Source organism: Pundamilia nyererei, unplaced genomic scaffold (genome assembly GCF_000239375.1).
Source record: "Pundamilia nyererei isolate P.nyererei 1_Seehausen unplaced genomic scaffold, PunNye1.0 scaffold00034, whole genome shotgun sequence".
NCBI lineage: Eukaryota > Metazoa > Chordata > Actinopteri > Cichliformes > Cichlidae > Pundamilia > Pundamilia nyererei.
In genome coordinates, this window is record NW_005187435.1 from 2003822 (window position 1) to 2017619 (window position 13798).

The 13798-nt window shown below is 39.4% G+C and overlaps 1 protein-coding gene across 1 annotated transcript in view; it reads left to right on the forward strand.

Annotated features, from left to right (window-relative positions):
• The window catches only part of LOC102211566 (plexin-A2-like), an 80951-nt gene that overhangs the window by 16408 nt on the left and 50745 nt on the right, over positions 1 to 13798 (forward strand). Inside the window, exon 3 of the mRNA XM_005729717.1 lies at positions 1366 to 1548. Within this exon, the coding sequence (XP_005729774.1) occupies positions 1366 to 1548 (183 nt within the window). The remainder of the gene's footprint in view (positions 1 to 1365; positions 1549 to 13798) is intronic.

Here is a 13798-nt window from a genome sequence, read left to right on the forward strand (position 1 = left end):
ACTATCAAAATAATCGTTTGTGGCAGCCCTAATGCATATACAGACAAAGGACCAGAAGGGGAGTGTAGGAGCAGTGGTCCTGCTTCTAAAATTCAGATTAATTATCTTCACGTAAACTTTAACCTGGCGGTACTAGATTTGAGTGCATTTTCTCAAATGTGTGCATCAAGTTTTAAATGACTCTCCATTCAATCATCAATCGCAAGTGTCACAACAGCAAGAAGTTATTTGAAGATTATGAAGATTAATCCCCAGAAGACCACAAAATCTGATGGAAGTCCAACAGTTGATGATTAAATTCAAACCAAAATGGTCAAAAAAGCAACCAAACCAATTCTGCTTTTAGTACAACTACTAAATCCAGTATTAATTTACAGCATATATGTGTAAGTGTCCACATATATTTATTTAGTGTACAGATAGGCATGTCATTAAAATTTCAGCAGCAGAATTTCACATTGACTATTTGGCAATATGTGCAACACTTTTGTGGGTCCAGAGGGAATCTTGAAAATGAGAGATGGATCCTCTATTTCTTGTTTATAAGACTGGAGGTAAAGTGCATGAACAAAAAGAACTGGGCAGTGGTGCGATATTAGATACATTTATGGTATGCTCACTTAATTGATCACATTTAGTTAAACTCAGGCACAAAGCCTGATCAAAGGAAAAGCTCATTTCAGGGCTAACGAATAATATATGCTTCAGAAATGGAGGATTTAAAACAACAATAAAAAAGCCCTAAAAGGGTAGATTTATATATTAAGTGACAGGCAATTAGCAAAAGTTTGAGGTGCATGTTAGAAGATGCAATAGGACTGCTAAGCGTGCAGCTCTCTTTGATGCCCAATCAAAACCTAACATCTCTTGTGCTCTGTGATGTCAGATCAAGCGATCTAAAAATCACAGAAACAGGCGCAAAATACACGCCGTCTCTCGTGTTTGCCATCAGCAATTATTCTGCTCCGCAAATTTGCCCGCTCTGAGGCGTGTTCACAAACCCAGCAGCACAAACCCTTTTGAAGTAATCATTTTTAACCCTGAAAATCGTGCGCTTAATGCATGTTAGGCTTACCATAAGTCACTCTGAGTTCTCCTCTTATATTCGCATGTGTCTACAGCAATTTCAGTCAGTTTCTGGCCCCCACTAGCTCTCTTCACCCTCTCTCATTACATCTATTTCCTCTCCTTATATCTGTCATACCCACTCCTCCTTCATTTCATTCTCACTGCTTTTCCATCCCTCCTCCTTTCACCTTCTCTCCGGTTCTCTTCCTCACTTCGTCTCAAAAACACAACTCTCTGCCATCATTATCTTAATCTTTTCTATATTTTCACTCGCACACCCTCCTTCTCTCCACGCAGCCTGTTCCCATTGATGATCACTTCTGCGGTCTGGATATAAACCAACCCCTGGGGGGTTCCCAGCTGGTGTCAGGTCGGACAGTGTTCACTGAGAGCAGGGACAGGCTGACCTCTGTCACTTCCTACATCTACGGTGGACACAGTGTGGTCTTCCTGGGGACCAGGAGTGGACGACTTAAGAAGGTGAGTGCAGCTATACACTAACAGTCACTGGCAAACATGAGAGGATTTTTATCTTGTTTTAAAAAGAATGAAATCTGACATGCATGAATTGTATTGTTTGTGGTGAATTGGTAGATCTCAAGACATGGGAAAGATGAGAAGAGATTATGCATCTTTTGATGATTTACCATGTTGCGTTTCTACACAAAACACATCAATGATTTCTTAAGGCTGCTCTGCCTCCTGTGATAATTAGTTTGGGGTCATGTGGTAACATGAAACACCATATGAATGGCATGCCATGAAATTTTATGTGTTAACACTACATTTTGTTTTTGCTTATGCATTTTTAAATGTATTTTTACATGATTAATTATTCCCTGTAACACTGAACATACTTAAAATGTGCAAAAATGACACAAAACATGCCCGTGGCATGCTCTTACACTACAATCCCATGGCATCATGTTGCTCTTCTATAAAACTTTTGGGTGAATGAATAAACGAAAGGACATGGGTAACTGCCTCCATCATTCAAAGGGACTGACAAAACGAGACACTTCAAAATTAAATGTGTTGTACAGTATTTCAGGACTTCCCTTTTATAAATATTGGCGATTTACATACTTTTTAGTCACAAATGCTGTGTGTCTATTCAGCTTATCTTTAAACTTTACTTTTTCAAGTTCTAACAAGAAAAACTGAAAGCTTCAAGCTCAAGCCAGGACTACATCACTGTGACAGCAGGTTCATTTCTCCACCGTGCAATCAGATATTCTGAGCTTAACTATCTCAATCCCATATTTGGCAGCTTTTTAAAACAAGCTTAGCAGAACTGCATGGCATGATCTGATATCGAACATCATAATTGCTGCTGCTCCAGGATCATCACAGGAGCTGAGCAGTTATGTGTTTGAGATATCATATCTTTGTAACTCAGGGGGAAAAAAAATGCTGCATGTTGCAGTCAGACTCCTTATAAGTTCTAGCAAGTGAGCTCACATTATCCCTATTTTACACTCCTCACACTGGCTCCCAGTCGATTTTGAGAATGCTTTTTCTGTACTTATATACAGAGCACTAAATCGACTAGGTCCAGATCATTTATCTCAACATCTTATTAAACACACTACCGCTCGCAGTCTTCAGTCGCAGGATCAAAATTTATTAGTTCTGCCTACCAGATTGAAGACTAGCAGGGGCAGAGCCTTTCAGTCTGTGACACCTAGAGTCTACCACTCCAGCTACATTTAGCTGACTCTGTGGACTCCTTCGAAAGGCATTTGAAAAGGCTTCTGTCTAACCAGGCCTTCTGCTGAGATTCTTTTTTTTCTTTCATTTATTACTTTTTAAATCCTGTAACATGGTGTCATACTGATAGCAATAGTTTTGTTTTGTTTTTTTAACAATTTTTTAAAATGATTGCAATCATTTTATTGTGCTGTGACTTTATGTCAGTTAAAAGTGCTCTTCAAATAAAGCACTTGCATACTAATTACAATAAAAGACATTTGCCTTTAAGGGTTTCTGCCAGAAAAGCGTCTTAAGATATAGTTAACACTGTGCAAGGATATGCATTCATGCAAACTGATGATACAAAATGATACTTAAACATAACCGATCAGTTTTAGCATCTAAACTTACCCAAACATCGATTGACAGTAACTTAATAGTGCACGAAGTCTAAAAATAACATCTCCACATTGGACACAAACCCCCACCATCACATTTTTCTCTGCAGGAAGTGCTAAACTTCGGTATTTTGCCTGACTTGCAAAGCTGTATCATCACAAACATGTGACTGGTCAGTCCAAGTGATGGTCCTGGAGCAACGTTAAACATTATATTGTAGAAACAAAGCAGATACTGTTATATCAGATACATCTGCTGACACGACAAATTTTTCACATGTAAAATTACCAAATTTATCAAAATCTCTGCGATATACACCGCTGAAATACATCACGTCTGGCAGCTTTTGTGTCTCACCCACGCGGATGTAATAATGATCCCTAATCCATTAACAGAAATTCATGCAATAATCTGTTCAATTAATGATCTAATTAGCATAACTGGTTTTGTTAAGTATATCATGGTTATTATGGTAGGAGGACATTACGCAGCTGAACAAAGGTACAGCAGCACCACATTTTGTGCTTCAGCCCTCAGACAGTCGCTCTTAGTTGAGAACAAATTGATGTAAATCTCCATCCATGACTACTTGAGCCAAAACTGAAGCGCACGTCTGTTCCTTCAGTTCCTTTGTGTTAAAGTAAAAGGACATTATGCAGCTGTAGTGGCTCTTGTTTAACAGTGCCCTGGTGGATTTTGGGTTGAATAGCTTTTAGCATTACAAATTACCTCGAGGACCACTTCACTGATTTAGAAAATGATTTTGCCCCGCTTAATAAGAATTTTTACATGTTTCTAAACATAATTAAATGTACCTAAGTGTTCTGTGCAAGTTTTAGTTCATGTTGCTCCCTAAAACTTCAAAAACATGTGTGTGTTCTCTGCTTCAAACCCTAAAATATGATTTCCAGTTCTTTTCAATTCCAGGATTCAGCCTCATGGTTATAGCGCCTTGTACGAATGTCTTAAAATCTAATGTTAATTTTCTTTTACAGATAAGTTGGTGATATGAAACATTTTTTTTTTCTGTAAAAGGCAAAAAAGATCAAATCCAATATTAAATTGACTAGTATTTCCTGTGCAAACCAGATGTATATTATTTTAAATCATTCTGAGCTCAGCTGCTGTCAAAAAACTGCTAAAACACACATAACTGTTTCACATTTACACTGGGTGACATGTTTCTTTATAACAGTGAACACAAGCTCTGTAGTTTATTTTGAGTCATTCAGCAAATACCATTCTGTTCCCTTATATAACACAGCAAATCTGCATCTGAACATAAATAACATAAACATAACATAAATTCTCTTTTTACACTTGTTTAAGTAGCACTGGCTTAACTATGGCTCCTAGCTATTTTAAGAACAGCCTTTTAAAGATTTAATTTTTTAGAAACAAGGTCAAAAGCCTTAGACAAACACAGTCCAGGGTCAAATGCTTTAACAGTCTGACTAAGTCACTGTGGATTTTGGTATTTTCTTTGTAATCATCACAATTTTTTTTTCTTGTGCCGTCCACATAATCACAGAATCCCTGAGCAACCTTGGTACCAGCTGCCGTGCCAAAAATAAAATGCAGAACACGAGCTAACTGGCACCCCAGTTCACGCCTCTCACACATATCTGCCGTGTGCGTTAGCACTGGAAAGCCTAACAAGCGCTGGCAGGAAAACGACGTTGTACATGAACACGACTTATATCTCTACAGTGACAGTAAACACAACACATGGGCCAGCCAATAACTGTGCTACATAATTAGAGCTTAAAAAGATATTCATGGCTGAAGAACAGAGAGCCTCTGGTTGTAGAGCTCCTAGCTCTTCTATCAAACAGATACCAACAAAGAAACTCTCTGAAAAGGCCACAAGTGTACTTCGGGTGACTGTTTAAAAGGGGATGATAGTGCACACTAACAGACAGTCTTCATGTTGTTACACATTTCAGCACATTATTAACCGTTTATTGACTCTGTCAGTTGTCTAAACGGTAGCAAAGCTTGTTGTTTTATCTAATGTATGTTGCATGCTTGTACAGCACTTTGGTCAACGCTCCTGTTGTAATTAAATGTGCTATATAAAAAATTAAACCAATTAAACCATTAATTGGCAGTCCAAAAACACAAAAATACAATCTGTTTATTTAATTTGAAAGACAACTCAAATCTTCATATCTGAAACTGACTCAAAATAATCACCCGGATACCAAAAAAAGTCTTTCTATTAATCATTCATTTATAATTTTAATTTTACGGTACAGTAATGGAGAAGCTTGCTAAATATTTGTTTTTATAAAATATTTTTTAAAACTCTCTGGTGCAGGCCAAGTATACTAAGCCCTTCACAGTCTATTGCATGTGTAACTCATCAAGGTAAGCCTAAAAGAAATTCAGCTGAACCTGCCTTGATGAGGCAGGCGGGGAGGCAAGCAAAGAAAAGCAATCAAACACAAATGCTCGCTAAATATGTTGCTGAATTGACTGACAAAAATCACACAAGTATGAACAACTCAATTCTTCAAGATTGATGTGTTTGTCCAGTCCCACAGACCACGGGATGACCCCTTTCTGTGGGATTCATAAAGTTGATTCAGCTCATTGTCTGTCATGTTTTGTACTGTAGCAAGTTATTATAATCAAGTTCCTATAAAGCTCATTCTTCTGATCTAACTGAATTGACTTGTTGGGACTGCAGGCTCTGGTTCCTGCACAGTTGTAGAGCGTGCAGCTGACTGAGGAAATGTGTGAGAGGACTGTTGTGACATTAGCCCGGGGGCCTCAGTCTTATGAGGAGCAATCTGTCTGACACAACGCACACACACATACTGGTCCAGACTGGGGGCACAGATAGCATCACTGCAGCTCTTTCATTTGATGAGCCATCGGGGAAAAAGACAAGATAGGCTGACAGTGGAGGAGAGAGAGAAAGAGAAAACAGTCAGGCAATGTGAGACAAAGAAAGAAGGATGACCACTGGGGAAAAAGGAGAAGCAACAGATATGGAGGAAGAAAGGCAGGGATATTAAGTGGAAAAAAAAACAAGGACATATTAAGAATGAAGGGGAAGTAAGACTGGCAAAAAATAAAAATAAAACACTGAGAGAAAGGGAGACTTCGTGTTTGTTCAGGAGGTAAGCATTAAGTTTTGGGTGAGCAGTAGTAATCCATCGTTACCGCTGTTAAGTGCAGCCTTTAAAGGCCAGAGTTTGCCATTACGCTGACAGAACATGCAGGCATGATTCAGACTCCCAGGAGCCTCTAAGGAGCACAGGGTCACCTCTCCAATCCTATTCTATCACCCCCAAATGGACAGTCTCAGTGGAAATGGGGCATGACAATAAATATCATGAGTGGATCACTGCAGCAGCAGGGCCATAGCAAAGGTCAAGCCTGCCACAGAAAGGGTGTAACCAGGGTGAAAGGTCACCAGGATAACCATCTTAGTATCCAGGCTCCGTGCAGCATATGGATGCGCTCATCAATGTGTCTCAATTAGACTGCTCCTGTTCCAGCTATAATAGGACGTTTCAATCATCATCTGCTGCAGCTTTGTAGCCATAGGTGGTTGATTTTAGTGAAGTAATATGACCCTGTGGGTGACTCGAGGCTGAACACAAAATGGGGCTTTTACACTTAGCAGGATGTATGCTAATGTGGTGAATCCGGATAGAAGTGATTATCTCATCCTGATCCTTATTAAAATGCATTCTGGTCTCAAGGTATGAGGTACAGAAATAGTAGATGCAACTTTCAGTGGCACAAATACTGTCTCACACCAAGGTTCTAACAATTTATGTGCAACAATGACGCACATTTATCTGAATTCAGTGGTTCTGTTTTGCTCATGTGATCCTCTGGAACAAATCTGAACAGCTTCATAAAAACTGTCCCTGAGCTTTCAGAAAGAAAGAATCTCTTTAGTCTACACACAGTGATTTCATGTCTATTTAAACAAACACTGAAAGAAACACTGAAAACTCATACGTGGGAAATAGAGAGAGTGGAGAAACGATTTAAAGCGCAAACCTTAGGATGGAAGGAATGAAATGAATGATTGTCACCGATCGAATAACTAGTTTTATTGTGCTTTTCTTGGCAGTATGTTCTGAAATCTTGAAAGTTAACAAGACACTTCTTTGTCAAGTCGTGAGGTGAAGGTGATCAATCCTTAACAGTGTTTCACACCCTCGATATAGTGAGGCTGAATTTTTACGACCAGGTTCCCATACCTAGAGATCTTTCAGACCTCCCAGTATATATTTGTTGAACAAATCGAGGTCATATCAGGTTTTCGCCACACTTTGATTGATGGTGGGATATTTTTTTAAACGCACTCGCATATGTTTAGGTCAAATTTTAATTCGATTTCATTTATATAGCACCAAATCACAAGCACAGCTGTCTCAAAGCCCTTTATATTGTAAAGTAAAGACCCCACAGTATAATAATACTCAATAATAGTAATACAGAGAAACCACAATAATCAAACGACCCCCTATGATCAAGCACTTGGCGACAGTGGGAAGGAAAAACTCCCTTTAAGAAAGAAGAAACTTCCAGCAGGCCAATTGGGGGTGTGGGGAGTGTTAACAGTAATGTCTCTCTCTCATGAATGCACTTATCTTAAATGTGCCATGTGCATAAAGAAGGTCTCTGACAGGATAATCAACAAAACTAACATGACTTCCTTGTTTAAAGCTTAATGTTAAATTGTATATAGTATATAAAATTGTATATAAAAGTGGTGTTTTACCCTGGTAGAATCCTGAACAGTGAGATTGTTGCTTACAGGCATGTCTACAGTTATCAGTTAGGTTGATGGAATCATTACTCGTCTCCCAACAAGCTTTAAGAAGATTAAATAATTGTTGGTGGAAAGAGGACACAAAGCTCACTGTAGGAGCCATGTTCGTGTTTGCATGCCTCTAGTTGTCCCTTTTTGTGTTTGTGAGTGATTGCATTTAAGGCAGGAACATTTAATTAGGGTCGCTGGTCATAAGGACCAAACAGTTTGTGATCGCTGTGCTGTTGTGATTTATGTTTGATAATGTTGGACATTAAGATGAACTGTGGAATGGCAAATGCAATCAATGGTGAACAATAAATGTTTAAGCTGACAAGATAACAACAACGCTGGAGTTATTGGACTTTCTCAATACCACAAGTTTTCTTTCACAACAGTGGCACTGTGTCAGCTCCACCACTGAACACCTCAGTGGCTTCAAGCGTAGCCTCTACACTCAATGCAAGGGGTTAACAACATACATTCTGTTTATAGCTTTTTATAATTCTGCATCAGATTTTACCTGCTGATAGCACCACCATAACGCCAGATGGCTGTAATATGTGGGATGAGGCTGCATCAGTAACCATGGACATTCTGTCCTCTACTTTGTGATATACACACACGAGATCTTTAAAACTTCATTATTACAAAGTCCAGAATAAAAAGCAGCAGATTATGCTTCAGATTGTTTCATATTATTTTTATCATTTGGAATTCCTACTAGCATCAAGCTCTAGTAGTACACACCACAGTCATAGGTCCTGTGATCCAATCTTTACAGCTTGTGTAGTGCAGACTATGATAATTAAGCAAAAAGTATATTATGTATGCTGTACGTTCATGTAAAAGAGAAAGTTTTGATAAGACTGTATGCAGTGGCAACTGAGTACACCCACACTGTTTCAATCCGATTATTAAGTGATGACGTGACGAATCCTACTTCCGGGCCTAAAGTAGTCTGCGTTTAATATGGCTTTTGTGTTGTTAACATGTTTAATGCTTTGTATTTTCTTCTATTTAATCTCAAAAAAGCTCCTAAAAAAAGTCAGTGACCACCGTTGACCTCCCTCATTTATTTAAGCTCAGTTTTGATAAGAAAGTGGAAGTGATAAGAAAGCTGTACATTTTAATTTGTTTCCAAAACCCCGCAGTCAGGACATGCTATATTGTATTTAGATGGAAGCTAGCAAGCTAACTTCCTGCTAACTTCTAACTCCGTTAAATGTCATGAATTCCGTTTTCATGGATGCCTGGATGTTAAACTCATTTGTTACACCTGGTAGAGCAGAACGCTGATAATTTTATTAAAGATGAAAGACTTAAGACAGTGTTTTAACTCTCAGTAATGCCACAGTGATCATTTGATATATGGACCTGCAGCAGAGTTTAAGCCCAGACACGGCTAGTGACGTCAGACTGAACAATCGGATAGGAAAAAAGAGGGAATGTAGCAGCCAGGTGCTGCTAAACAGTTCAGCTCATTAGCTGATCATCAGCAAATGTGACCACCTCTGTAAAACTGAAAGGTTTTACTAGTTTGCTGCTTTTCTAAAGTGTTTGGGTGTGTCTTAACACAAAATATTCCCAGAAGTGGACGTCCCAGCAAATTCAAGAACATGACAGCAGGTTTAAGCTTCCAAAGTTTATCTTAAAAATGACTGAGAGGGCCAAATTGCAAGATATTGGCCCATAATGAATAACACTGTGTGGGGTAAAAACCAAATACCAGTGTTGCAGTGATGTTAAGGACAGGCCCTGGGCACCTTGGAGTCACTGAGTCAACTATAAATGCCTCTGCATACCAAAGTGTTCTAAAGGTCAAATGTGAGGTCAAGATGAATCAAGATGTCAATGTCCACTCTTCAGCTTAACTGAAATGGCTTTGCAGGGCCTAAAGAGAGCTGTGCATATACAAATGCCAGTCAACCTCAATGAACTGAAGCTGCAGAATGGGACAAAATTCCTCTGCAACAATATAAGAGTGATAGAATTATACAGAACACCATTGCTTCTGCTTATTCCTCCTAAAGGTGGACTACACAGAATCCTGTGAAAACTTTCCTTTTTTAATTACATATTTTTCACTTGGTCAAAACATTTAGGATATCACTTCTCTCGACCTTTTTGTACGAAAGACAGAAGGACTGTAAACTTTTGCCTCTTACGTAGCTACCATAGTCTAGCAAGTACCTAAGCAGAAAACACACTGCAGAATGACTTTTCTTACCCTGTGGCAGCCTCAAACACATAACAAGTGATGAGTGGAATTGATTTTCTGAGGAAATGTTGCTGCTGAGCACATTAATGCTCAGAAGGACTGTGCCATGGGACTAGGCCATACAGAGTGAAACTATGTGCTCTTCTGACAAAGTGAGCAAATTAAAAATATTGTGCAACTCAGTATGAGATGCTTCCAAGTTTCTTGTAAAATGTATCCTATGTAGTGCTTTTCTATGTTCAGGGAGAAATCAGCGAAGTCATCACTGCCACTGAGAAAGTGCAGTAACATTTTATGATTAACTCATTCGTGTGTGCCACAGGACTTTACCTTAGGTAGACAAGGCTGACAAGCATCACAAATTAGATCCCTGCAGCTGCCTCAGCCCTATTCTTGAGCAAGCCAGTGATGCCTTTACTATTCAATCACTGCAAGAAAACTGCCTCAGTGGTGGCAAATATAATTTGAAGGATGCATTTACGAGTGCAGTGTAGAACGAAATAAAAACAGACCGGCACATTACCTCAGCGGCTGTAGCTACTCAGCAGCAGTATTTCCCTAGAAATGGTTGAAAATGTTAAGCTCACGGCAAATAAAGCCTTAGTCAAATACTCTCATGTGCAAATAGTGGATTCATTACAGCTTATTGAGACAGTTGACTGGCTGAAGAAATCCCAGAGTGAATGGATAAATGACTTGAACTTTTCAAAGTCACGGTTGTAAGGGGGCTGAGAAAGGAAGACGTGGTGATTGAAATCATAAGAATGGGGAGGAGAGCAGGAAAAATAGATTTGTTTGAGGCTACTCCGAGAAGAATCTTCATCTTGCATTAAGAGCGCAGACCTTAAGGGTAAAAATCTTTAGAGCGGATCGCAATTCAATGTCTCAGTACAGCTAAAATAGTATTAAGAGAGGCAATTTGGTGATAACAGAGAAAAGTGTACATCTTTCTTCTTTTCCTTACTGGCTTTTATTTAGCAGCTATGTTTCCCTCCAACTCTTTGTCCTCTCTTCCTTTATATCTGTTCTTTCTCTTGTGCGGTCACACAAATGGAAACAGGACTGTGACTGCATTGCGGTCAGGAAAATGAAGACCATACGGGTGCAATGAATTGTTCCACTGTCCCCCTCCCACCGCTTTTGTTGATGGGCCATGGGAACCTGACAAACAATGGGAATGATTGGAGGGATGGGGGCTGCACGGAGGAGGACAGGAAACAGAGAACAGGAAACCATGTCCTCAAGGAGACAGAAAAGTAGTGAACATGCACAGACTGAGCGGAGACTGTGGTCAAGTTGTAGAAATTGTGGAATGAAAACCTGGAAGCTTGCCATGCAGCTGAAGGTTAAAGCGAACTGAAAATTTGGCTGCTGGAACTGGAAGGCTTTTAACAATAAATCTCAAAAACACACATGCATTCACACACACACACACTTGAATGTCATGACCTCTTTTCCAACCCAGTTGGCAATCGCGTTTTAGGTATGCACTTGCCAACATACAGCGTATCTAGTGCCTGTGATCAATATGCTCCTCTTTGTGACTGTGGTTAGCATAATGGCTGAATGATTAGTCGTGTCCTGTAATACACATCTCCACCTCAGTGACACTCTTTGTGTTCATTAGCTGCTGCAGCTCGTCTCTTTAGCATTCACAGAGCCATGATGGATATGCGGGCTAATCAATGCACGCTCTCCTTGGCTGTCATCTACAATTGGACCATATGCCAGCCACTCAACCTTAAAGGTGGACAGTTGTCTGGCCCTTATGTTACTGCATGCCCTGTGTCACAATACGGAGTCAGCCAGGGAGCATCCACTGTGAGTTCTGTGCCAAAATCTGTCTTGTTTACACTCTGAATACATATACTTCGGATCTAGTCTTGCGTGTACAATCATTCTGCTCCTGTTTTCAGAGTAATGGAAGATTTATGTGTGGTTTCCTTGCAAACGTTAGTCCTGATTATTCTTAATGGTTTTACATGAAAAACATGCATGGAGGAGGATGAAATATTGATTTCTGGCATAATGTGGCATAAAGACTAGAAAACTGTTTGTTTAAGAACAGCTATACCAGACTTGCCATGTCTAGGTCAGAGTGCGTCAGACAACTGGTCTTCAGGGACAAACCATGTCAGAGTGGCAGATTGGGAATGATTTACTGAACAGACTGCTCTTTGCCTCCTGGGTCATCATCCATATGTTTAGGTTAACTGGGCACAGCTTGGTTGGCTATATATGGACAGAATTTCTTTCTCAAGTTTGGCTGGTCAGTGCATAAACATAAGAATCATCTGCTTTACAATGTTTCTCCATTTTCAGGAGAAAACAGGTCGTTTTAGACATTTATGAGTGTACTTCCTCTGCTTTAATATCGTTGCCTGAAATCAATCCCATCTGTAAATACACACAGGAGAGACTTTTGACTGAGTGTATTACTCATACGAGGTCTGGCAGCTTTACAGCGGAGCCAAAACGGCTCAAACCAAGCGACATCTTAGAAGTCATTTTTTTGTTTTCTTTGGCTCTCACAGGATAAGAGTGGAGCTTAGCATTTAAGATGCAAAGCCGTCCACTAGAAAGCTAGGCTGTTTTCGTTAAGAGCCCATGGGCTCAGGTTGCATATCTGTTTGTAGAGGCCAAACTAAGCTGGGTTGTTTATAACCATCACAGGTTCTGCAAGGGAATTTCAGCAGCAGGAAGGATATTGCTGTTATTGGCTTAAATATTATTCATGGGTTAAATATATATCCTTGTCAGCTGTGAGAGGCTGGGATGAGAGAATGAAATGCGAGGCACACTGAGGTCATACTGTATGAACATGTGGTATCAATGGCAAAACAGTACAGTTCTTCTGTTACATGACAAAGACCACACAGGAAGTTCAACAAAAAGAGGTTTCCTAAGGTTTTTGGAAAATATGCAGTCCTTGGTATTGACTTTAAAGCAATGCCCTAACTACTTTACCACAACCCTATTTAGACATGTGATCCATCCACGGTGGATCAAATCTACTATTAAACATGAAAAAAAAGAGCAAAGCACAACCAAAAAGCATTTGAGGTGCTCTAAAATCTAGCACAATGCTGAAGTGTAACTGCACAGCCGATACCTGTTCACAGGGTCTGTCCCCAGAGACGAAAGCAACAAAAGTAAAAATGAAGTCAGTCTGAAATTAGCTGTTGTTCCCTCTATCCCATTAAAGACTAAAAATACCTATACATATACAGACTGCCTTGAGCTTTGTAGCCTGTAACTGTTAAAATCGGTCAAATTAGTGAATGATGCTTGACTGGGCAGCAGATTGTGAAGGCAATTTTGTCATTAAAAATATTTAAAGTGTTAATTCTTACTGTCCCCAAGGAGAATGGTTACATGAGTTTTAGAAATTACCTAAATTTTATGTGGGCTGTATTAAAAAATTGTTAATGGTTCAATACAAGTGCTGCCCTATAAGTATTCTTATACTATGTATGTGTGTTCTGCAGTCTAACAGATTGTGTATTGATCAAACAAGTAATCATACACACAATTTAAAACTACCGATTTATTGAAAGCAGGCAACAGACGAGTACAAGTGTGTAATTTATTTTGTTTGCATGCTTGTGTGTGCAAATGTGTGTGTAACATTCAAAAAA